This window comes from Lingula anatina, chromosome 8, assembly GCF_051362555.1.
Source record: "Lingula anatina isolate TDL-2025a chromosome 8, LinAna3.0, whole genome shotgun sequence".
In the NCBI taxonomy this organism is placed as follows: Eukaryota; Metazoa; Brachiopoda; class Lingulata; order Lingulida; family Lingulidae; genus Lingula; species Lingula anatina.
This window is the reverse complement of record NC_141774.1, coordinates 14584106-14611736: the sequence shown is the minus strand read 5'-3', so window position 1 is coordinate 14611736 and position 27631 is coordinate 14584106. Positions and strand designations below refer to the sequence as shown.

Sequence of the window (27631 nt, the reverse complement as noted above, 5' to 3'; positions counted from 1 at the left end):
CACTAGGTAGGCCCGTATGCGTTGCATATATACTCATGTATATCATAACAAAGGCGGGTCTAGGGAGCACACATACACGCACGCACCCACACATACACGCACGCACGCACACACACGTAGCACGCACAAACACACGAGCGCAAACACATACACACATGCACATCTATCTATAAATCTTTCTATCTATTCATCCATCCATTAATCAATCTATCAATCTAGCTATCATTTTTATTGATCGAATTATGCATTTAAGCATTATTCACCAAAATGCCTCATTACTATCAACGTTACTATGGAAATAGTGGTTACAGTGGAAACAGTACTATGCCACAAGTTTGCGGTTTATGTTAATTCTATACCGAGAAGCGTGAGATGTCCTCTTGGATTTGACTAGTGTCTTTGCAACATTATTTCGTTTACTAATTAAGGTACTAAGGAGCGGGATTCCAACAGTTTTTGTCACTTCCTCGTACGTTGATGTCAGATGATTGTGACCAATGACTCGTATCTTAATTAATTACCTCCTTCTCTCTCTCTCTCTCTCTCTCTCTCTCTCTCTCTCTCTCTCTCTCTCTCAAATGACCATAGATACATTCAAAGGAATTTCCCAGCAAACATATAACGTTGTAATAACCAATTACCATAACATTCATATTGCCAAGTAACGTTATGGTAACGTTATAATAACGCTGTATGTTGGCTGGGTTAACTGGTCCGTACAGGTATCATAACAGTTATAACTAACAACGCATGAGCCTTGCATGCTTTATACAGGGACGGATTTAGGCCGTCTTCTGAGTCTTCCGGAAGACGATCAGATTTTCCAGTTAACATTGACGGGTATTTAATTTTTTTTTCTGTCGGAAGACGGTCAAAACTGGCAGATCGATCGACAAAGATAATCCGGAAGACTGTCAGAAAATATTTCTGGATCCGCCCCTGTTATATGTCCGATAGGCCACGTGTGACGATTCTCCCTACCCCCCACTCTTCTATTATTTTCTCTCCATTGCAACCTTGCTACAGATGTATGCCAATTACTCTAATATTTTCCCTATAAATCACCTGAGATCGCAGTTCACCCCTGGGAGTAGTTAGCCGACTAATAATAACCTCAGGTTGCTGCTATAATTGCGCGTAGAAAAACGGTTTGCGCTATATTAAGCTTAGAAGGGGATTGGCAAAGACAAAAATCAATAGCTATTCTCGGAGATAGAAAGGTTAAGGAGAGACACGACAAGCTTTGGGCTACGACAGAAGGAGTCTTGTTTTATAGACAAAAATGTCTCCAGGTTAATTCTGCTGATGCTAACGAGACTGAGAGAATACTGGGTGTTTTCTGATCAGAAAGCGGATACCCGTTAAGATATTTATATCTCAGATAGCGACGTAAGATGTATATAACAAGATTTGGAAATCTCTTAGCAATCATTCTGATCCGATAATTGCCGTCATTCTGCCAACTGGTCGTCGTCGGAGAAGGCCACGTACGTCTATTTCGGAGAAAATAAAACGGCATTGTGATTTCACAGAAATTATCATATGCGGTACGTAATAATTTTACAATACTTGGGCATATTCTCTTTTTCACCTTTGGGCTAAATGCCCGTGCTATATCATTTTCTTTAGTTTCGGTTGAAAATTATCGCGGAGGTTCTATCATTGGTCATCCTTGAACTTCTCTATTTTCTCACACAGCTGTGACCTTTTTGCAATATTTATATTTGCTCTGTGAAATATTTTATTTTATTTCAGTCATTATAACAATATCATTATTATTATTATTATTATTATTATTATTATGTGAGTCATTCACCATTTAATTACTCCCTTTGTTTTTAAATAGCACAAGGCTAACCTTTAATCATTCGAACAATTTCCAATACAATCGGAACTGAAAAGTTGAATGAAATATAATCTTGAGCAAAACGCAATATTTAAAAATAAAACCAGAAAAGCACACATTGATCGCATACCTCCGCCAAGGCACCTTAATTCTCATGATCAATTTAATAATTTATGGATCACCGTCAAAAACTGATCACCTCTAGGCTAGACCATTTCTAATGCACCCTGATAATTTGTATTGATTTTTTCGTTGGACGTACAAACCAACAAAGGCAAAGGCACAACCTCTTTAGCAGAGATAAAAAAGAAGCACAGCTCAGCAACGCAATCTAAATTAGTTGTCTTCAACGTCGTATATAAAAAGGTCGTCTACAGCTGCTGTCACAGATGAAATTCGGCATGCGACATGTGAGGGTCCCATTGGGTATTTTCGTTACCCGTGAAAGACACCTTTTCTTTTCCGAGATGCATGAAACGGTCATTTTATTTAGCGTGCTTTGTGAGGTACCCCACCCCCGTGACTTGTGAATGCAGTTTTTTCCCGCCCTTTGTGAAACGAAGTCATGATACTCTGGGATTCGTAATTTTAAGGAATTTCGACACACATCAACTGTGAAATATATATAAAATATATATATATTATTTACTGCGATTTGTGAATTGACTATTTTATTTCCCTTGAACTGTAATCACTACCCCCCCCCTCTTTGGACCCTCATATGTGTCTTTGCTGCGTGGATTCAGCTATTGATTGCCATATTTCCTAGCTTCTCCGTGAATAGAAACCCGTTCATTGTAAGCTGTAGGGTATCTGTACCTACCCATTCTTCTATTCTATTCTTCTATATTCTTCTATTTGTACTCCGCATATCTCACCCAATGTCCATATACTGTCTGTCTGTCTATCTATCTATCTATAGGTATATGCTTATATATCTAGAAATGACTGCAGTGAAGATATAAGAGTATTGCTACTCCTTGGTTGTAAGCATATAGTATCAATACTCCACTGATTAGCTAAATCAAACCCATAACAAACTGGTGGTATGATTGACTATATAATTTGGTTCACCATGTGCGTATGCACTATATATCAGATACCTGTGGTTAATAATTGCTACATGTACGTGGCATTTGTCATCCATTTGGCGTTACGAGGCAATTAACTAACAGACCTTTCTATTTAACTGAAAGCTTCGTTCAAAGCGAATATATACAGGTTTTTGTTTAGCTTTAATAACGTTTTAGTTTTAATTACATATTATTCATTGTGACTTCGTTGATCGTTATCATCTAAAACATATTTAATATTTATAATCGTGGGAATTAATTTGGAATAAGAGAGAAAAAGTTCTTTCCCCCTTCAGTTATGATTACGTGAGAAATGAAGAAACTTCACACGTGGTTTCCCAAAATACGAAAAAAGAAAAACTGTTGTTCCTTTATCAATGGTGGAGGTCTCCCTTCTAACCCCCAGGGAAATATCTTTGCATAAACTTTGGAGAACCGTAAAAATAGAGACATCAAAGTGACATCACTCACCGTTTAAATTAATGATGTGCACGTTTTGAAATTATGAGGTAAAACCTGACATAGAATGCAGTAAATGTTTAGAGATTGCCGCGTATGATGTTTAGCGTTAAAAAAACATAAGATACTGTTTAGCATTGCACTCTAGTTGTCACAAGTCTATAATGAATCTTCAAAGCCTAAAGAAGTCGCTAATTTCTCTCTCCAATTAAGTTTCAGACAGCAATTCGTTGAGAAGGTAGATTTACAACGAAGCAGACAGCAAAAAAAAAACTTAAAGTAACTGAAGCCAGAATATCGTCTGTCAGCCAAGTCTCAAAATATGTTCGACGTAGGAAACTGCTTTGGTCATCGTGGCAGCGTGTCTGAGGAAAAATAGTTCGAGTCGTTTCTCTTACGCAAGGATTTCTGACTCACACACGTAGTATGCCAATGGGAAAGTTCTTTCGTTCACACCTGCGTACCTAACAGGCTCATTTAAATATATAGGAGTATGCATAAGGCTTATAATAGGTACATACTCAGGAAATCGACTCAGAGAAAAATGAACACAAGCAGCAGCTCGGAAACGCTGCCACAGGATTCCAACTCTGAACAAAATCCAACAAAGAAATCGTTTTGGTCTCGCGGTGGAGGCGGGAGCGGGGAAGTAGGCTTCAACGTTGTTGCATCGTCATCGCCAAAGGGAAACACTTCCAATGTGCGCCGAAGAGAGAAAGAGAGGAGACGCACGCTGCACGTGCAGGATATCTCGCAATCTTTCACGGAGCTGTCGACTAGCCAGTCTCCACGCAAGATCAGCTGTGACGATCCTCCCACCACCGTCAAACATGCATACGAGCCTTTCGGTACCACGAGCGTGAAGCCCTCACCTCTAAAAGATGACGCCGCACTCTTGTCAATCTCCGTGCACCCACCTGCGGATTCGGGTCATGTTATATGCGTGGGGGACAAGCCTACCAGTTACCAATACGGAGTTTTCGAGGATCCTACTTTCCCGCCAGACAAAACGTCCTTGACCTACGTCTACAGCGGGGACGATAGGTATGAGAGGATGACCTTCCAAAAACCCTCAGTAAGTACAGCACTCTGCATATATCCCTACCGGCTTCGGTAGAGTATACGCTTTAAAATATTCCTTCTATTATTGGTCTGTTAATTTATTTATTTGTTCGTTTCTTTATTTATTTGCTCCAAACAGCAATGAGAAACACTCGAGACGACCGAGTACCTTTAAAGATTATATAAAACTAGCAATTTTGGTGCTGTAAATAGTCCAACCAAATGAATGTCCTATAGTGTTGTCCTCCCAGACGGTATATCAAGATGTTACATTGATATGAACGGATATTATTTGATATAGACTGAATCGAGGCTGTAAGCACTTTGTGTCGTCATACGATCTAAGAAAACGCGCGAGACTCTGAGTTTGGTGGAGCGGACAATGTAATTGTTAACAATAAGGGTGAAACTCTGTTTATGATGTACCGGTAGTCTGAGATATGAAAGCAATACAAAGGTGATACGCAAAACTCAAACATGGTAAATTGACACTCTTTTGCAATAGCCTGTCAGCGATGTGAGAGAGCTTTAGAGAAAACAACTAATAATTATATCCTTGAATAAGTTTCGTCAGCTTTTATTCGTTCTCGCACTGCACTTGCTAGTCTGCCATTATTTCTGGTCCTACACTCCTTCAAATCCCGCGAAATCCCGCTTGATGTAACGCTAGAGTGCGAGACTGCAGGCTCTCCGGATCCCGTTTGGTGCCCTGTGTGTGCTGTAAAATCACAAGGCTGCTTACTGTATTTTACTGTTGATGTTGGAATTAAATTCAATTGTTATTTATTTATTTATTTATTTATTTATTTATTTATTTATTTATTTATTTATTTATTTATTCAGGGTTTTGTTATAATTTACCTTTTTATAACTTAAATCTTTGATTGCAAGTTACTGTTAACGTTGCCCTCGATGTTTCATCCTCGGGTTGGAATTGTTCCAATGTTTTTATTTCTTCCAAATAGTACAGAAGATACAACAATAACAAACCCCAAGTGCCATTTTGTAAAATTCAAAACTTGTCTTGTTCGCTTATATTATTAACCGAGGTGTATCATATTTCCACAGTACTTGCGTACAATCGGTGACATATATGCACAGTCGTTTAGACAGACAGACAGATAGATAGATAGATAGATAGATTAGACAGACAGACAGACAAATTTAAACAGAGAGAAAGACAGACAGATAGGGAGCAGCGTTGTGCGTGGTCTCTTTAAGGGTGTCACTATAAGAGTAGCTCAGCACTCGCTGGACAACCACAAAAATAGAACCAGGTTTAACGGTACGTACATTGTTTGAGAGAACCTGTTTGCTGTTTGTTTCTCGCATTTCTACCTGTAAACAACGTACATGTACACCGATCGAGTCTAGAGAGTATAAGATATGATAAATATGTCCAAAGTATCGAATTCAAAGACAAAAAAGAGTGACTAAAACACAGAGAAACAGGAAAATAAAAGAAAGAACCGTATTTTCGTTTCTAATTAATTTGAATCCCTTCAGCACGATAATCGCAGGGATTGGGGACTTACTTTAATCACGCAATGTTTTGCTGCCGGTAGAAATCTAATTTCCCGGCTTGATCTAATTTGTACATGTAACGGTAGTCATCGTTAATCTGTTGGTTATGATCTGGTTTTTGGGCACAGCATATCGCCAGTTTACCATCTACCAGGGACACGGATGGATTTTGCTGATTTTGCGGGTTTTGACATATGTGTCCCTGACTTTATACATCATATATGTATAATTTTAAAAAATTATTTACTATTATTACTATTATTCCATATATATATATATAATATATATTAGGCCACACTTTTTTAATTTTATGGATGACATCCTGCGCGCGCACGGATTTTCGCCCGTTCTCCAAAAAAAAAAAAAAAAAAAAAAAGCCCCCCCCCCCCAGCCCCCAACGAAGTCGGTTGTCGCAAACGTTGTTATTGAATTTGCAAGGAAATGAGCTTTCTGCGCATGCGTATTTTCGCCACGTGGAAATGCGGCCACTTTGCTGTCAAATTCATCTCTAGGATTACTTTCAAATTACACAACAATAAAAGTCATAAAGAGAACGGGCGCCATCGTTTTGGATTGGTATGCCATTGATATTGGGCATGGAGATATCACCTTTTTACAATTGTGCGAAAGGCTGGCGGCGGCCGAAACATTTCTGTGACATTCTGTATAAAGCAGCACATTAATACCAGGTTTTCTGTAGCGAAAGAAGGGTCGACAAGGGCGTCGAGGTATTTGGTGGGCTGAAGGTCGGACAGGCCACCTGACAGTTTAGCTGCTTCGTGTGAGTTGAAGTTGACAAAATGGCATCGTCTGAAATGACCTTTAATAGATTTGGTAGTATTAAGCATATCTTTGCATCATTTTTTAAACATTTCTGTGAAGTGATCAAAATGTTTTAATATTCTGAGAATACAAATAAAGACACACTGTTTGATTGATATTTGTTTTATTGATTGCTATACCAAATGAATGCATGAAATAACCTTAAATAGATTTGGTAATATGAAGTATATCAATTCATGACGTTTTTTACATTTCTACGAAGTATTCACAATGCTTTAATATTTTGAGAGGATGGATAAAGACATATTGTCAGTTTGATACGTGTTTCTGTGGTTAAATTTGTGTTTCCAGCTGTGTACTGACAGCATTCCTTTACTTAAGCAGTTTTTTTTTTGGACTGTTTTTTTTTTTTTTTCGCCCTCTCGCACCAATTTTGGGGTACTCAGAGGATGTCATCCATAAAAATAAAAAAGTGTGGCCTTAGTTAGAGAGCCTTTAAATGTAAAACATTTCTGTGCTCAAGAAATTATTATTATTATTTCCCTGGCTAATTTATATCCCAATACACCGCTGTGCCCTGGAGAACAGCACACATAATTAATCTTCTGCCCTGGCTAGAGTAAGCAGGGGGTTTATCACATACTTCAGGTACAGCGTTATATCTGAGCTGGCTAATTAAACACCAGTGATTTTCATCAATATTATAAGAGCATTACCGATGTTCAAACGTCTGTCAGTTTCATGCACCGCCCGCCGATATACCTCATTATTATGCCTAAATATAAATACATATGTATCTGCAGGATCCAGGACTCACACAAAATGCATCTAATTTGGGAGCTACATGTCCCTTAAGGGTTAAGGCGTCTTGATCTTCATGCCGTAGCGAAGCATTAACTAATGTGCATGTATTTTGGAGTTGGATTTTTAATAGATCTTTTGTTTATTGGAGGTGTGAAACTGGTATTTTCTATATATACAGGAGGCATATTCCTGCCACCTTTAATAATTATACCAAGTCCACGACACAAAATATATGAAGGGAGCCGGTAAGACTTTCCTCCAAAATTCAACCCAATAGCTTTCTTTGGTTGACTCCCGATTACGACACAACATGAAAAATAATTACACTGTATTAAACATGGCAAATGGTTTTTCTCAGAATTCGATGTATGAAGGAAAATGATAAAATCTCCTGCTAAAACCGCTTTGAATCAGTTAATACATCCTTTCAATTACCTAGATATATCAAAATTGCACGAACGGCCGTCTCGCACAGTTGCTGTCAACAGTTATCACTGTCACCGCCGTTTTCTTGCATAATTGTGACTTGCTTACAGCAGGATCTGTCTGTGTTCAGCTTTCACAGCTTCAGGGCATGACAGTGCTTAAAAGATTTATGGAAAAGACATGAACATGGCTCAGCTGTCTTTTTTTTCTTTTTTTTTTCTGTACATCATCTTCTTTCTTGAGCGGAAAGTCTTATCGGCGGTTTTGATGGCCCCTTGAGGAGACTGACAGAGAAAAAGAAAAGAAAGCAAAAAGAAAGAAAAAAAAGTAGGGAATTTTCAAATCTTAATTACTAACGAAAGGGAATCTCCTCTCCGCATAGCATTAAAGATTTAAAGGAGGAAAGATATGAAAAAAAATGTATGGAAGACCCTCATCGAAGCCTTACATAAAGTTATTATCAAAGACTTAAATAACCAAAATGGATAAGAGTAGAAATTGTCTTTTAAGCAAAGATATGAATAAATTGAGAAATAGAAAAAAATGCTTGGGCAAATAAATTAATAGACAATTAAACATAACATAAATAGGAAATTAAATAGAAAAACCAGCAAGCAAAAGAATTAATAAATAAATATATGTTGATGGAAAATTATTTTTATTCGTGAATCTCTAATTGTCTTGACTTATCTGTATTACTGATATAGCAGTGAAATAGGAACGGTTACGTAAACATTGTCGTCTAGCACGTCTGTCATTGCTTCATTATAGTATCAATATAGTATTCTTCACGAATTATGCATGAATCTTTTCTTTAAAATTCTATACGTGGGTATCCGTGTCAACATGATAGAAATAACTACATTGTACGTCACGAACGACTCACAGACCTTGATCTATTGTATCTCAAACACATTCTGCACCTGACCATCGTTTTGTAACAAGCCTGCTGCACAACATAAGCAACCAGTGGGCATTGAAATTACGCTTACATTACACGTGCAAGGTTTCACTTTATTTTGGCCTATCTGTAGTTGATGTGTAATACACTGTTGTGGGCACTGAAATTACGCTTGAAATCCTTATGCAAATCTCGCTTCCATTCCCGTTTGTACTGATGTATGTATAATAGGGTGATAAAGAAGCCAGTTACGTATACAACTTAGTGATTGCGTGTCCCGACGTAATTGAGATTTTTTAAATTATTTTTATTATTATTCACACTGCATGATTTCGGTAATGTCTACGGCAGTGTCTCAGTCTCTTCAGTGGGGATATTTTTAATTTTAAAGATACCGTGATTTTTAAGTCATAGATTATTAAAATTGAACATTCTTTTGAATGGTGGCGACAAAATTGAAAAACAAGCTATTCTGTAGTTCGATTCTATAGAGTATAAGCACCACAAACACTATACAGAAATGTAACTTTTTAATGATTCCAAAATCAGATATATCTGGAAGATGGATATTTTTTGCCCGTTGAAAATTTGAGTCATTACCGTATATTCAGTCACCTGTGATAAAAAAACGAGCAAACAAATTAAAATTTTTAAACAAAGTCGGACAGGCGATTTCGACGAAATACCTAAGCTGGCAAAAAAAAACTAAGGTCACCTATAATTAAGGTATTGGGTATTACCTATCCAAACCTGTTGAGAAAATTAAGATGTAAAACCTCGTTTTTGAGGAGTTCTAGAATTAAAAAAAAAAAAAAAAAAAAAAAAAAAAAAAAAAAAAAAAAAAAAAAAAAAACACCCATTTGTGAAACTCACCAATCTTTATCCGCATTTCTGAAGTGACTCATGTTACAGGAAACACAACTCAAAATCGGGTGCATGCATCATAATTCCGTGGACGGGTTTGAATAAGGCAGGTAATAGGGGTGGGAATAAAAAGTGAAAAGCGTCGAATTTCCCACGGGAGATCACTGCAGCACGATGTAGATACAGACGCTTGTAGACACGTGGCCTTTAAAGAGCACAAACTGATGCGAATTGTGTTTGAATTTGGTGACATTTGGCGGTTTCTTTTCAATTTCATGGGCATTTCTACCGCTATGGAAATTACCGTAGAACATTTAATTTGAGGGGGTGCGTTCTCTAAATTTGCATGAATGATATTACATAGGCATATCTTCGTCGTACGGCTTTTCACTACCATCAGTCGATATGGTATCTGGAAATATATATATATATATATATATATATATATATATATATATATATATATATATATATATATATATATTAAAATGGTTAACAGCTGTGATGGGATAATTTGTAAAAAAAAAAAAAGGAGATGTAACACATTGTTTTGTTCAAAAGTGAACAAAGAATTACACTTATTGTGCACCGTAGCTTAATTACGCTAAAACAGAAATAAGAAAAAGACAGAAAAAACATGATACGGGTTTTGATAGTCAACTTTTATCAACCAATTAAACCTGTGTGTCAACTACAGTTCCGGTAGGTTTTACAGGAATGATTTTTTTAATGAATCGTATGGTTGATTTTATGTCCCTTTAAGCTTTTTTTATTTCCATAAGTTTTAAATAAGTCTTAGTAAACGCAATAATTTTAGGGTACTATATAACAGTGATGAGAGCCCTGCGAACAATTTGTTTCATTTAACGTTCACTTACGTTTCTCAATCTTTTCTGGAACATTTTGTGTATTTTTACGGATCTAATGCTGATCTGTTATGAGTGTAACAGTTCGAGAACTGTTTTTGGGAAGCCCTTCAGAGTGTCCTAGAACATATTAAGAACATTTTTCATTAAAAGAGAAAAAAAAACAGTATGTTCTAGGACAGATTGAGAACCGTAAGTGAGCATTAAATGAGACAAATGTTCGCATGGGAGAAGCCCTGAGACCCTGATGGGGCTCGTTTTCAAAACTGAAAATTATTATTATTATTATTATTATTATTATTATTATTATTGTGTCAATTCTTTATTCCTACTTCAGGTTTTGACGTCTTCTCCCAGATTCGTCGGTGTCGGCGGGGTTTGTGATGTGAGGTTACCATGGCAACTGTGGAGTAAAGACTACTGGATCCAGTACGCCCTGGCAATCGTGTCTTTGAACAGTCAGTACATGGAAAAAGCCGTCCCAGGCTACACCAAGCTGGGCCAGACGTTTGGAGGAAGCGGAAACAGGGGTAAGGATTCGTCAGTGTTAAAGTGAAAATCTTCCTCTTTGTTTGCGTCTCTCTCTCTCTCTCTCTCTTTCTGTGTGTGTGTTTGTGAGTGTGTGTGTGTGTGCACGCGCGCACGTGTCCTATCAATATTAAAACAATATTGTCTCTCTCTGTTCTTATAATATTAAGACATAAATTCCTCTCTCTTTCCCTCTCTCTCTCTCTCTCTCTCTCTCGCTCTCGCTCTCTCTGATCTTTGTCGTTTACGCCGTCACACATCTGCACCAACAGTAAGCGCGTATGTCCCTGACTGTATGATCTCCCTATGTCTCCACTTCCTGCCAGGCTTGTTCCAGTTCAATATCTGGCAGTACGGAAAATGGATGGCCATCCTTGTCGACGACTACCTGCCCGTGTTGGACGGTCACTGGGCTTTCTGTCCCCCTCTTGGATGGCCTGGAGAGTTCTGGGGACCACTGATAGAAAAGGCATATGCAAAGTAAGTCCAGTTATATTAATGTTCAGGGTTTATTGTTCTCTCTCTGCAATACATACAATATATATTGAATGCATACATGGAAATACAATATGTACCAAAATGTATTTAGATTCCAGGCCCATAGCCAGGGGGCGGGGGGGGGGGGGGTCGAAAGGACCGCCGAGAAATGGTCTCTTTTGGGTAAAATTCTATCTACATGTACGTACACGAAGGTTTCATAGTAAAAAGTCCAATTTTTCAGAAAAAGAGCCCCCTTTTGAAATTGCCGGATTTGGACCTGGATTCAATCACTTATAAGAAACCTTTAAATTGAATACTAAAGAAAATGATAATAACATATAGGCCTACAGTGTACGTCATTGTGTAAAAAGCTAAAATTTTCATATATAGACAATATTAGTATAAGCAGTATGACATAATGGTGTTTCTACAGATCATCATTTAGCCCGACATTTAGTTAAAACATAACTGCAATGGTTCCTGAGGTCCTTTTTATTGATGCGGGTATTTGTCAAAAGATTATTTATTGATGCGGGTATTTGTCAAAAGATTATTTAATCTATGATCAGTTAATTGGTATCATCTTGATAGCCGCACTCGCTCAAAATTTTTAAAAAATTCCAGTTGTTAACACGCAAGATTTCGACATCCTGTACTGCTGACGTCATTTCAGCATCTGTATGGTAAATATTATTGTTTTTTAAGTTTTAATGGAAATGTGCTAAGTGGCGATAGGTCTGTTTAAAGTAAACAGTATTTAATTTGTTCAGTATTATAGGCCCCATTCAGAATGAATGATCCGAGTACTTACTGATCCGCCGACAAAATATGGCCGACCACAGTTCAAAAGCGATAACGCTGATTACTGATAGTCTCCCCAACTCCACACGCGCCTTTTAACGGATTAAATCTCTGCCCTGAGGTTTAATTGCTAGGCCCCTGCAACGACGGCGCATGTAGAGGCGGGGAGACCATCAGAAATCAGAGGCATCGCTTTTGAACTGTGGTCGGCCATATTTTGTCGGCGGATCAGTAAGTGCTGGGATCATTCATTCTAAATGGCCCCATATATAGATTTCACTTATGATTTGGCAATGTTCAGCCACGCTCATGTTATTGCACAGTTCCCGCATTTGAGGCTGTTTTGATCTCTGTTCTCCACCTCGGGGGTATTTTAATTCTCAGGACAGGCTGCTTTGGTTATTTTCGACCCTCAATCCACGTCATTTATCGCGCTTCTTTAACATAAAGGACCAACTTTGTGAAATTTTAACTACATTGGGAAGGTATTTGTTTGCCTAGCCATCATTTTGAGGACGGAGATCAACGTGGTGCTTTTATAATTAACTACTACGACGGTGATGATGTACCAGGGCGACAGATTGATTTTTCACAGCTCTCCACAGATAAGTCTCTAGATAAATAGACGGTCATTTGGCTCTGTGTCACCCTCTAATGAAATCTCATGGTTGGTCCAAGCTGACAGGTCCAAGCTAAGTCCCCTTGACAGCAATCAAGACAGTTAATTACTCTGGTCTTAATCACTTGCTCTTCTGTGACAGATAAAATAGCTTCTGTGACAGATAAAATACTTCAGATTGAGGTTAACTGAGGAATCTCCTGTAGTAGCTCCCTACAGAGCGGGAATAATGCATCTGTGCGAGCGCAGATTTAATTGCTTCTATCTGGCCAAAAGTCACAGGGTGGCTTTTTTCCATTTTTTTCCCATATAATCTGCCACCCTGGTAGAGGGTAGTGATGATGTAGGCTTGAAGGACGTCGGCACAGCCAGAAATCGTGAAAAGGAAATGACTTTTTCATGGTTATTTCTATGATAATAACAGTAGATGCTATATACCATACCGGTTGTTATCATGGGCCTGATATGTTAGGTGATTTACATGACCAATTTTGATTGCGTGTGAGAAATTTAAATTTATATCAGGCGTAGATCCGAGAGAAAAACGTTCATGCCTTGCCTTTGACTCGTTTTAATTAACTTAAGTAAAAAATAAAAGAAATTCAAGAAAAGAAGAAAGAGTAAGAGAGCGCACTTGTGCGTAATAAAGAAGAAAGAGACAATTCTTCATGTCATTTCCATTCTAAGCCAGATGGAGGTACAGTAACGGATACAAACCGCTCCCCAGGATTTGTCCCAGTACTTTTTTTCTCCAATTTTTCTTGCAGGTGCCACAAAGCTTATGAAGTGATAGAATCGGGAGACCCTTTAGATGCCTTAACAGATTTAACCGGCGCTATATGTGAACACTTCATGACGTCAGAACCGCCGGAAGTACTCTTCAATATCCTCCTGACGTCACATGAACACAAGTCCGTGACGTCATGTTACAGGAAGTCTGAAACGCAGGTAAGGGAGACAGTAAATCGAAAAAAGGGCATTTTTGCTTTGTATTTACTTGTAATGTTAAACCACTTTTGATGGCCTGTCGTCGGTGTAATGGAACTGAGGGTCCACGCAACTACAGAAAGTCCGCCCTCCATTTACTTATAATGGTTAGGGTTAGCCTGACCGAAGTGGGTCAAAATCTAGGGCTAGGCTTACCTGTACAAATGAATGGGAAGCGGACTCTCTACCATTGGGGACTAATTGGTGACAGAGATTCCCCCATGCTATTCCCCCATGTAGTTGAGTAGTTATAGAGCCACTTGGGCTCTGCCTAATATATTTTGCATTTTTCTTACAAGTAGACACGTCATATCACTATTTAATATTGTACATATTTATTTATAATAACATTCTTATTGTAAAATTTTCATCCAACCATGTAGATGCATACGATATAATGAATAGTGTATAAAGTGACATGTAACAGCAGCATGTTTTAGGGTAAAACTGCAATATTAATTTCAGGCAGATCTGCCTCATTGGAAAAGCTATATGTATCATGACCCTCTACCAGGGCCACTTTTCAAAGGATATTCAAAGATATGTCTTTAGATAAACAGGCGGCCATTTTACTATCTCTGGCTTTTTTGCTTTTTCCCTATAATATCTGCCATCCTGGTAGAGGGTTATGTATCAGAACTATTTTATTGCCTTTTCGATCACGGCAATAAGTGCTACAATCTGGTGCTAGGAAATCTTCTTGAATTATAGTTCTTTTTCAGTATCGGATATATGTACAGTCCTCCTCTTAGTTAGGGAACTTACTGGTGTAAAAAAAACGTGTCATAATACAGAGGTAAAATTCCAGTATGTACTCTACGTTTGGTCTCAAGGCCCTTTGCACTAATATCCATTCTTTCCAATTGAAAAACAACTTTAATATGTGAAATGTCCTTGTTGATTATCCAGGTGGTGACGTCAAAAGACGAAGGCCAATTAGCATTCAATTGCCCTGGCTTTAGGATAAATAAAATTTTCTAGGAAAGAAAATTTTCCAACCAAAATAGATTGTTTCCTTACCGGGTTGATTTGTTGAACAGTCCGTCGTTAAGGAAAATGTGAAATGTGGAAAAATTTCCAACCAAAAATAAATTGTTTCCTTACCGGGTTGATTTGTTGAACACGGCCAGTCTGTCGTTAAGGAAAAAGTGGAATGTGGAAAATTTTGAGTCGTATAAAATTTCGCAATACCTTAGGCCTAAGCATCGAGCCAACATTACAACTATATAGGAAAGCAAAATTTGATATAAAAGTTTGAACAAAATGTCCAGCAATATCGGCTGTGAATTCATTTAGTTCCGTCATCGTTAAAATATATAATTTTACGCCAGTGCAGGGATAAATGCCAATAAAAATAATAGTTAACATTTTAATAACAGCTCTTAAAATTGTGATTCCTCACCATAAATTTGTTTGATAGGCGCACGTTATGATTTCCATTATCCGTTTATATCATGTAATGCGGAAATGTACATTGTCATTTTGTGAGTTCATGGAGTTTCATCAGCAAAAACATCAGGATGAATTTGCAACATCGAGCGACGACGTACCACTAGTGTTTTGGGGTTAGACCTGTTAAAACGATTTCAGACAAACCCCCCTTGGGTCAACGCCTATTTAAATAGTTGGAATTGGTACCAGAAAGATTTCCTGAAAATATTACTTCTGGTTTTATCAGCGAAGAGGCAAAATAACGCTTTTATTTAATAGAATTTCGTAATTTTGGGCTCATATCTCCTGAAAAAGATTTGAAACCAAACGCTGGCACCACACTGTAGATCACTGTTAGAAGCAGCGTTACGTTGGATGTTGATCGTAATCTAACGCCAGTTTCCAAATCAGCTAAATTGACGATAAACGCTTGGTCAACCTGTGTGCACAAGCGCAAGCATGGCGTGTTCTTCGTGGTAAATTTTTGCTGCAAAAGCGTAAATTTTTTCATACCATTTCCGATTTTGTCTTCTCAAAGACTGCAGCTATCGGCAAAGATTGATTCCCCCCTAATTAAATCGAAACGTGCTAATACAAGGCGCACACACCTAGCAATCAGATTTCTGATTCAGTGGAATCTCTCCGAAAACCTTATATGTGGCAGCATGGGGTATAGCGTGACATTTGCTTCCAAGAAATAATACGTGCTCCAATAAAGCCTTTGTTCATGGAATATAATATGTGTGTCATTTGATACTTTGAAAAACATCGACAAAACAGTGTCACTTTTTTTTTTGCCCCGTAATAATATTCGGTTTCCACCTTATTCCGATTTCATTTATATTTTCTGGGCCGAAGCCATTTCAGGGGCATGGTTAAAACTGCATCACTTTCTTGTTCTATATAGATAGCTACATAGCGTAGTGACAAGGACTTTTTCATTACACAAAATAATCAATACTCCTGCTGTTCACGGCAACCATTAGCCAATTAAGGTGCGCATAGTAATCTTCTAGTAGTTTTGTCACCTACCACATAAGAGGCTCGGTTATTTCCAAAGCCAAAGCTTCTTGTAGGTATTAAGGGACGCCATATAACCGAGTTGGAAGCTCGCAAAACTCACCTACAAATATTAAAACATCATTGTCTGGTGTGTGCGGGTTGCCGGTGTGTATGGATTCGGTTCTCGGCTGGGTCACATTCAGAAAATAATAATAATTCAACTTCTAAGTATTCTATTTATCTGTTTGTTTGTCTGTCTGTCTGTCCATTCATTCATTTATTTATTTATTTAACTGCAGTATAGTGTATTTATCCATGCATTTATTATTTATTATCTGTCCATTCATAAATTCATTTATTTATTTATTTATTTATTTATTTATTTATTTATTTATTTATGTAACTGCAATATTTATCCATTCATTTGTTTATTTTTGTTTATCCATTCATTTGAAATTATTTTTTTCATTTCATTTCAGTCAGACAAATCCAGCAACAATAAGAATAGCCAGTATTTATACTTGGTCTGTGGTGTGACATCGGTGAGTAAGGGCGCATTCCCATAGATATTTAGATCGATCTATCCCCGTGGGGAGTCTCACTAGATTACTGTCAAATAATCCGGCTTAAATGTCTGTCCCCCCTACTACAAGCTGTAAGGGGGTAATTAACTTTCGTGCCCGCTCGGCTGACAGCTATTTAGCGTGAACCCCCAGGGAGTTAGGTCGGTCTAGTTGGATCGATCTAATCTCTGGGAATGGGGTCATATACAACAAAACCGAGGGTCACTTTCTTTTTAAGCATGCGTTCACAACAAATCTATCGCACTAGCTGCTGCACGCTAACTATACGTGGAGACTCTCGCTGAGTGCAATCGGGTTAAAAGACTAACACGCCTCCTCCTGGCGATGAGTACAATATAGAAAAGCTGGTGATTATACGAGTACACTGGAAAGAAGAGGAGGCGTGTTTTATGTGTTAAGCTATCAGCGAGATCCCCCGTGGAGTTGGTGCGCAGAAGCAAGTACGATAGATCCTTTGTGAATGCACCATAAAACCGCGTTCTCCATAAACCCATCGTACTAGCGGGATAGATCTACACGTAACTCTGCGGGGATTCTCGCTTAAGTATTTTCAGTGAAATCAGCTTAATTGTCTGGCATGCCTCTTTGACTAACTAGGGGGTAATTAATTGTCGTTAATTACCCCCTAGCAGCTTGAGCAGGCGTGCTAGACATTTAAGCCGCTTACACTGAATCTTTTTTTACTTTTTTATTCCTTAATCATTTCTCACTTTAACTCTTAAATGTAATTCTTATTATCTTTGTAATACACTATGTTATTTAACGTTTTATTTCCACATCTCAAACTTGGTGATTTATAATTATCATTACTTTTGTTATTTGATTTTTAGATCTTTTAAGAGGTCGACCAAATTCCAATTTCTGACGTATTTATATATATGTTATTATACTTATCATCAGGGCACAGACGCTGAGGGTAAGAAACAGGCCGCAATACAACTCTTCTGTCCCTACCTGTCAGAAATAGACCAAATGGCGGGGCTGACTATAACGCGCGTTCAAGCACCGCCCAAAAAGACTTCCAATTTTGGATTTTGGGTAACATTTGAGGAATTTTTGGAAAAATTTGCCGCCGTAATTATTTGCAGTAGCCAGAATCCTTTTGACATCTCAAAAGAGCACATCAATTACTCAAAGATCAGAACCTATAGCAACGGGCCTCGTTCCCAAGCATGTAAGTGGTTGGATGGCCTTGACGGCCTTGACGACGAAAGCGAGGTCGGAGTCACGCATACGGTGCTACAAGAGAATGCTGGTAATGCCATCAGAAGTGACCTCACTCAACAGTTGAGCTCCATGTCTCCTAAAAACAGCATTCCATTGACGACGTGTAAGAAAACTATTGGCTCGAAGAATTTGAAGGCAATAGTACCGTCGCCATTTTTGTCAGACCGTGATATTGAATCTGCATTTGATGCAGCTGGGAACAAAAGTGGCTGTAAAACTAAGATAGAGGTTGGCACTAAAAATAAAGCCGACGGTGACGGTAAAAGTTGTACTGTGCGTAATTTTCCGGTTTTGGTTCAAGAGTCCAGTAATAAACATTCACCAAGTGGTGACAAGGAAAGCCAACGTCTTCGACGCAAAGAAAAATCAAAAACTTTCACAGCACCATGCGAGACACGGATCCAAATTAAAGAGGAGCGGAGACATTCTTATCATGTTTACTATCATGGTGGCGGCGGTGGGACTAACGACTGCAGCGGTGGAGAGTTGATCCCCAAAGGTGAAAGAAAGGTGGAAAATGGCACCAACATTACCAACAGCAACAATAACAGTAAAGTGACGCGCTATCTGCGAGAGCCTTCAATACTGCAAAGCCGGAATGGTCTACGCCGAAACTCAGTCACGCCCAGCTCTAGTGAAGATTCGGACTTCTCACTAAACGGAAGCATCAAAAGTATTACGGACCTCACTTTGCGCATCGACGTGAGCAAGACGATCGAGTCTCACAAAGAAGAAGTAAAGACCCTTCCCCGCGTGCACAGCGCTTCGGACGCTATGGCCTTAATGGGAGCAAGGACCAGCACAAGCATAATTGATATGTTTACTACAAGTCAGGGCACTGCAGAAGAAAAATGCTGGAAAGTAGTTCTAACTCAGACAGTGTTGTTAGGTGAGTGGGGACTACTTTGTCACTCTTATTATGTATTCATACAGTAGGGCAGACCGTTCAGGCGACATTCCTTGATTTTGCTTTTGAAAGTGCACGTTTAAGTGAAGTTTGGGTTTTATGTTTCCTTTTATTACTTTTAATGCTCTTTTGTGACATCTGTCAGTTGTGGTTGATATATATATATATATATATATATATATATATATATATATATATATATATATATATATATATATATATATTTAAAAAAAAACAGTGACAGTATCAAAACTACTGTGGACCTTTCGCATTATTCAAGTTACGGAATCCTCCGCCCGTATCATTCACACACCAGGTGAATTTGGTTAAAAATATCTGATAGGTAATGCCACGGTGTTTGATGGTAAAATCGGTGTAAGAAAAGCCATTAGGCACGGCTAAAATACAAGCAGTTTACCTTCAACATATAGACAATGAGGCGCAGGCAACTCCAAATCATTGGGGCTAATTTTCCCAAAAAGTATTTTAACAGCTTAACATTTAAAAAAGGTTTGAAAATAAAGCTGACTTTTGTAACAAAAAATATAGCATAGTGGTTGTCCGAAAATGATAAACCTTGAGAAAATAAAATATAGAAAAAAGTTCGGCCTTCAAAAAACTTTACATAATTACCGTACGTTGGATACAGCAAAACACTTTTTCTATGAACAGGAAGCTCGGAATACGGCCCAGCAGGCCTCCAGAACGATCTCCCCAGGGTGCGATTCAGCGTGGGTGGAAAAGAGAAAAGCGGGAGCTTTTTAAACCGTCAGCGGAGTCACCATATCCTCTCTGTCATGCAGATACAGACGAGGACATCCCGCTATGCCATGCCGGTGTCTATGGGAATAGTGGTCTATAGGGTAAGTGGCTGTTTTCTGTAATTGATCCAGTATTATACTAGTAGGAATGGATACAAGCAGAAAGTCAGGGCACGAGGACGATTTTACTAAATACGTACTAGTAGAGTACAGGAATGGAAGTTTTTGCGTTTTTGTATCTTGTTTCCTTTAGTCTGGGAGAGCGTGGGGGGAGGGGGGGGGTCATGGATACCGTGCACCTACTGTAGGTTCTAGTAGGTCTATATATCATTATTTAAGAATAAGAGCGTTGTGCTACGTGGTATTATAGAATCACAGAGAGACTGCGTGTTAAGTTAATATGTCGATCGGGATATGTTAAATGTCACCTTTCCTTACTCATAGCTCGCCTCTTGCCGTACTAATGTATCGTATCGGTCGGCGCTTGAACTTAACAAGTCGGAACTTAACATCTGAATATGACTGTAAGAAATCTAACTGTATTAACAGTCTTCAAAAGAGTAACTTGCATATTTTATTCTATTCATTTATTTATTCATTTTTTGCTTTTTTTTATCAGGTAAAGCACATTGAGAAAGACGGCAAGCGAGATCTCTCGAAGTTACAGCTCGTTCATCAAGTCGAGGCCAAGCACAAGTCACGTGAGCTGATCACGAGGACAGAGCTGGATCCGGGGAGTTATTTTCTGGTTCCTTTCCCAGTGGAGCAAGCTTACAGTGGAAATGTTTTGATACGGATTTTGGGAGATTGAAAGAACATAATTTAGATTGAAGGAAATAGAATTTAGAATGCTATGGTTATAACTGATGTTGTTTTCATGGATATGGTTGAGGAAATTAAGGTTTTAAGGAACGATGTGATTAATTCGTCCAGGAATGGAAACCAAACAAGCGTTATTTTGCGAGACTGAGCGAGGACGCATTAACATGTCTGTGAATCTGGACTTTTTTTTCTTAGGACAGAAATGTGTTGCGACAGTGACAATGTCAACAGTTATCGGAGATTGAACAAAAAGCCGCGACTTCGAATTCCATAGTTTACCATTTACCTCGCGTCCAGACTTATCCACGTAGAACAAAGTGAATGACATTTGCGAAAAAGTTGAATAGGGCTTGTAGAATGTTTTCGTTAGATTTACCATTGAGGAATTAGGAAAGGTGCCATTTAAAGTATGATTTATACACCTGGCTAAGTCACTGTACGATTAATGATACGATTTTAAAAGCTGTGAAAGTTGCACAGTTAAGCACGATTTTTTTTCTGTGAGCAGATATACGAGTACCTGTAAGTAATAATAATGCAGGTACTGGTATCACATGATATATGTATTGTGATTATCCTTATAACATTCCACACATTGTAACGTCTGAGGTTTACTCAAGCCTTTAGTTCGGTTTGACTTTGTGATATGATCATATTTATCTCATTTTGTTGTTCATAAAAGTGTAAATGTATATGAAAAGGTGCTCCCCAACACTCCCAACGTACGCTCGTTGTTGAACGATTTATAAGCAATATAGGCAAACGAAGCCTTTCCAGTAAGCGTTTTAACATCATACATAGGATAGGTGCAGACAGTTTCCGTCATTTTCCGTGAATTCCCGACAGTTTTCGTCAAAATTTGGTCGGCCTATTTCGACCCGAGTTAAATGACTGAAAGGTCACTTGTGTGAATATCTTGCGCCTGTTTTATAAAACCTGAGAGCTAGATAATGCTGTAGAACTATGGTTAATTGCTTATTTTTGGCAGAATACTGGAACACAGGATTGAGATGGGTCTTATATACCCCGCCTTGTAATACAGACCGATTTTTGACTTGAGTAAAATAAGGTCCAGAGATGCTTTTCTATCGGGTTGTTTCCATCCACTTTGTACTATACTTCAATATTATTTTATTAACGTTTGTCGTATGTATATGCCTTATTAATCACCCCTGGTAAAACACTGGTGCCCTCGAATACAACATGGTGCGTCTTTAACTTAAACTTTTTAAAGTTTCAATTTTTTACTGATCGTAACTTATTTTAATCAGATTTTAGAGTGATTTTATTTTTATTCGTGATCTTATGTCCTGCACTTTTTATTTTGTTTCGTCCTTTAAGTGTTAATAAAATTAATGTAACAAATAGACATAACTGATGAAAAGAGTACCCGATGAAACTAACGAGTGTGTATTTTACATGTAGGGCCCAGCAATCTAAAAATGTGTCTTGTTTGAAGTGAAGTGCCTAGGACCCATTACATAGGGTAATCAAAGATATCGTGTTGAATGTTAACAATCTATATTTATATAGTTCATACAAACATGTCGAGCTAAGATGAATAAATTCTATATCTTGTTTATGTTGATGTCTTGTTTATAATCAGGATTATATATTTATTTATTAATTTATTTTTGTTGGGTATGCAACATATAATACATTACAAATTATGGAAACTTTTTCAGATAATCGGAGGTTAAAAATCTAAAATGCGCATGCTTTTTTGTCACCTGTAAGAAAGACACATGTAGGAAAGTTAACCATTTTAAAGACTTGTAAAAGTTTTTCTTAAATCTTTTCTCTAATCATGCCTTAAGCGGTGCCTTCTTTAAGTGATTAAATGACGTCAGGGAAATGGAAGAAATCTAAAAAAATCTAAAAAACAAATTTTAATTAAAACGTATATTTAAATACCCAGCTGCGAGTTAAGGCATTATTCTAGCTGACAAAAATATTACAGCTTAACTGGCAGCATAATCAAATAGAAACACCAATATCACCCAGTGAACTTAGCCCGAAAATAGAACTAAACTTTTGGACCACCTAGTGGAGGGCAATCCAGTTAAATGAGCTATTGTGCCTGCATAAAAACAAACAAACAAAGACCAAGACATAGCTAATGATTTGGACTAAAACTACTTCATTTTATTGGGATAATACAAATGTTATCCAACCTAAAATAGATAAAACTTTTGGCTTTAAAGTCAAGACCAATTTTCGGGCTAAAGTTGTATTGTGTAACCGACTCCAGCGTTACCAACACGACAGCGTTAATAATGTGTTAATATGTCATTTTACAATAGACTCACACCTGATGACGGATGACAGTAGTAATCGATATGATAGCTACGATATTACACACATATAAACTGCAATCTCTGAATGGGGGTTCCACGTGGGTCGCTATCGGTTGAAGTTGGCCGGTGTAACGAAACTGAGGGTCCGTGTAACAGAAAGTCCGCCCTCCATTTACTTATAATGGTTAGGGTTAGCCTGACCAAAGTGGGTCAAAATCTAGGGCGAGGCTTACCTGTGCGAATAAATGGGAAGCGAACTCTATCATGGGAGACTCTCTGTCACATTACACCGGTGTTAGAAGAATGGTAGTCTCCGCTAGGCACCGTAGTCCGTTCTCCGTTACTTTGTACAGGTGACATTCGTCCCATATCCCAACCCCAATACTCCGACTAACCCTAACTTGGCTAATCTTATGTAGGACCCCGGACTTCCATTCCTAGGACTACCATTAGATAAAGAAATAAAGAAACGAGAAAATAAAACAAATTAATAAACAAACATCGTTCAGGAGTTAGACAAAGATTTATGCGAAGACCATAAGTTGGTAAATAAACATGATTGAGAACAGAGGGAAGGTTAATCTAAACCTCTTGAATTGTGTTAGAGAAGATATTGGTTAAAATGTCTTGGAGAAGATGCCCAACACAATCTATTATGCAAAGAATAACACAAAGACCTTGACTCCAATTTTCGGGTTAATAGAGCTCTTCAGTTAAACGGCACCAAACTCCACGATACTAAGATCCTTTTAACATCGAGCTGTAAACGTTACCGATACTGTAGGTATAGATACACTTTGAGAGATACACATTTTTGTTAAAACGAATAAAAGTTTAGACCAATGCCCCATTAGAGAGTGGTGGGTGGACGAGGGAAGTAAGGCGTGGAGAGGGTACAGTTCGGTAGCGAATAACGAATGAAGAGTGATTGAACTATATTTTTATTGTATCTAAACTACTATCTAAGACTGACTACTTCTGCACGTGTAGCACAAATATATACATGGTATAGGCCTATATATTATATAGCACGTGATCCTAGTTGGGTGGGGTTAAAATATAAACTGTCTGCCAATCAACTGTCTGAGTGCAAATCTCAACATAAGGTAACTTCTCCGTTAGTCCCATGCCTCGCACAGGTATATTGAAGTATGAATTAAAAGAAAAACTCTGCAATATGCATCACTATGAGCAGACTATGACATCTCCTCGAGTGTACAGATAATTCCATTCCTCACGCAATAGGAAACATCGCACCATTACAAAATCCACGTTCTGGCCACAACCCGTTGTTACGTTTCACTGAATGCATGTAATAAACTCACTCATTTACATATCATGTTTATATAATCAGTCAGCCTATTATCATTCACTTTGCTTCAGTCTTGAACGAATAATTATCATCCTGTGTATAGGTATAGGCCTACCTGATAGTTAGAACTGATATAACTTATAAGTAGAAGCTCTCACTTGTCATCTATTGCATTGCAATTAGTATTTAAATCAGTTGCTGCCACTGTGGCATGCAGATATATGTAGATACCCTGTAGATAATGTATATAAATGCTGAATGCTTGGACTTAATAAAGGGACTTTTTAGAGTTGGAACTGTTGTTAACTTCCCTCTCCCATGCATCAGTGACAAGTGAAATTTAAGAAGAACCTGGGTAGGGAGGAACATGGACCCCTACACCGTATACCTTGATGTCCTAAGGACCTTGGTCCGTGTAATGAGGAATACCAGCCCGCTTGGCGCCAGGTGTCGCTAGTGTGAATTCAGTCCTTCCTAGGTCGCCATGTTGGATATTGTATACGTTGGACTGTGGTACTGGCCTTAATAAACATGCCTCAGTATTGTTGTGTACCTGAATGTCAAAGTCGGCAAGGTGGGAATAATTTTCTTGAGGATTCAGGGCTTCGTTTGAAGTGAAGGGTTGCCCATGTCAACACACCTTCCATGTTAAAGGGTCAGTTACAACTTGACCCAGGAACAGTAATTAGGCCCCTAAAGATAGACGAGTTGCCTCAAAAAGAATACACGTAAAAAGGTTAATTGATCTTGGCAAAACTTATAAAGTTTTGGAAAGAGAGCTCCATAGCAAGAAAGTGCCCCTAGGAAGTATGATTTATCAAAGTGCGTTTTCTTATGTCCGTAATTTCAGAAGAGTTGTCAGTAAATATATATAAGTCCCGGTAGCCTACTACCCTCATAAGCAGGGGCGGATCCAGAGATATTTTCTGACAGTCTTCTAAATTATTTTTGTTGATCCATGCTTCATTTTTGACCGTCTTCCGCCAGCAAAAATTAGATACCCGTCATTGTAAACTTGAAAATCTGACCGTCTTCCTGAAGACCCAGAAGACAGTCTCAATCCGCCCCTGATAAGGTTGTGTTATTAAGTAATATCCTTTTTTATTGATGTATTGAGCATGACCGGTAATGTTAATTAAATAATAATTTTTATTTAAAATCATTATTCAGTACCTCGTAAGAATCATAAAACTAGGTATAGTTAGATAATTTATTTGTTCATGTATAGATGCAATTTCTCAGCCAATGGAATAATGCATGTTTGGAAATCTTTTTGTAACAGTTTAAGAAATAAAATTTAAAGAAAGAAAACATTTTATAAATGAACAGTTTTTGTTCTTTTTTTACGAAATAGCACTTCTGAATTGTTTTACTTGTGTAGAAACACCATATTATTTCATCGCTCTGAAAATTCATTAAAAAGCAGCAAAACCAAATATTTTATTTAAACAAAATAATTATTCAGTCCATAGTAAAAACCATGAAACCATGTAATACTTAGATAATTCATTTGTGCTATAACTTTCCTGAATATATAGCTGCAATTTCTCAGCCAATGGATTACTGTAGGCATGGAAAACTTTTTGTAACAGTTTAAGAAATAAAAATTAAAGAAAGCAAACATTTTACAAATTAACACAGTTTTTTGTTCCTTTTTACAAAATAGTACTTATGAATTATTTTACTTGAATAGAACCACCACATTATGTCATCACTTTGAAAATTCTTTAAAAAGCAGAAAAACCAAATTATTTGCTGTAAATACAACTAGCAATTTATTTCATCCCACTAAAATACTTTACAAAATAGCATCATAGGTTTTTTTTTCATTACAGTTAAATATTATTAAAAACAGCATAAACACATAAGTACTTTTTGTAAAGAATATAGCATCACCAAATTATTTCATTTTAGTGAAAACATTTTTTAAAATTGCACTTCAAAATTATGATTGCAGCTAAAACCATCTCATACAGGGGTACTTTCTATAAACTGGTTGACACATACTTCCTATAGTGTTTTTCATTAAAAAAAGTTATCCTGGGCAAAATACATGTAGAAAAATATCCAGCGTCAGAATGAATCAACCCCACAAACAGATCTTTGAATGTAAACACAACAAAATAGCAGAATGGGCGATTTGTAATGAACATCTGGCCTTCTAACTTAGTATAGTATTCGCGGGTTTTCTTTAGGCCGATTCGTGCACGAGATACACATTCCAAAAAGGGGAAATCAGGTCCGGGTCCAACTGTCATGTGTCTGCAATGGTTTTGGACACAACAATTATTCATACAGTTTGTTCATATACTTCTTCTCTGTAGCTGACATTATCTCTCCAAATCTGGAAGCAGTGATCCGCCATTGTCTCTCCTTGTGTCAGATTGCGCTCTTTCCTTGTTATAACTTGCTATGCTCAGTGTCCTTTGCTGTTTGTTCCTCAACCTGAAATAGTCATATCCCATTAAAGCATGGTAGATGGTTACAGCATTAAATAGTTAAGATACAATTTTATATTTCTATGATGTCACACATCACCTAGTTTGATAATTCTTTCTCATATTTGGGCCTGATTCTTAATATTAGACCTCTGTTTTCACTTACATCATTCCCTCTATCCATGCATTATTGTTTTCATGGCACTTGGCAATAGTTGTTGTCCATCACAGCCGCCTGTAAGTCAGCTTTAGGGTAGGCATAACTGGTGGCTACATCAATCTTTGCCACTGATGTGAAGTGACGGGTAAGATTCCTGAAGTAATCATTTTATCCTGCTCTTGAAGTTGGCTGTCCTGGGGTCCTGAAATCGACAGTTTCAGGCTTTGCCCCCAATATATGGGCCTTCTTTGGGTAACCTTATAAAGAAAAAAATAAGTACATTTACTAAGTATAAAAAATCTTCGTCTTTCGTGCTACTAAAACAAAATATGAGCGTAGGCCTACTCGTACCTACAGTAGTCTACATGTACATAACATGTCAAATTTGACACACACACCTCGACTAATGTTCGATTTTTTTTCAAGGAAAATAGTTAGCATTCGTGTTTTTCAAGCACTAAATGAAAAGAAAACACATACCTTTCAGTCAATTCACATTTTCATCCAGATGTTATGGCACCACATTCAAGTAAATTGCGTTTGAGTTGGTTCACTGTCAGCGGCGCGTGCACACGCTCCATGTTAAACTCTGGTGTAAAGCCGTGAGCGAGATTCTGCGAGATTTAAGAAGGACTGCTTTCACACCCACGCCATCTAGCGGCAGACC

General features: G+C 37.8%; 1 protein-coding gene and 1 long non-coding RNA gene across 3 annotated transcripts; one reads left to right on the top strand and one right to left on the bottom strand.

The window, feature by feature from the left end:
- Positions 1 to 1236: 1236 nt before the first annotated feature.
- Positions 1237 to 22339, top strand: LOC106174146 (uncharacterized). Of its 2 annotated transcripts, XM_013555567.3 has the most exons (9): positions 1237 to 1547; positions 3592 to 4453; positions 10946 to 11138; positions 11463 to 11616; positions 13804 to 13984; positions 16936 to 16998; positions 17941 to 19156; positions 19847 to 20037; positions 20555 to 22339. In XM_013555567.3, exons 2-9 carry the CDS (start codon positions 3872 to 3874, stop codon positions 20744 to 20746), a joined length of 2772 nt encoding a protein of 923 aa, XP_013411021.3. In that variant the 5' UTR covers positions 1237 to 1547; positions 3592 to 3871; the 3' UTR covers positions 20747 to 22339. The 2 variants fall into 2 exon arrangements, with proteins under 2 accessions (XP_013411021.3, XP_086875029.1); XM_087018903.1 differs by lacking the exons at positions 1237 to 1547; positions 3592 to 4453 and adding an exon at positions 5598 to 5725.
- A 3551-nt stretch (positions 22340 to 25890) lies between these two features.
- LOC147760442 (uncharacterized) lies at positions 25891 to 27626 on the bottom strand. Its single transcript, XR_015335658.1, has 3 exons — positions 27445 to 27626; positions 26971 to 27221; positions 25891 to 26811 (listed from the first exon to the last, which is right to left on the bottom strand). It is a non-coding gene; the product is annotated as an uncharacterized LOC147760442 (long non-coding RNA).
- Between the last annotated feature and the right edge of the window lie 5 nt (positions 27627 to 27631).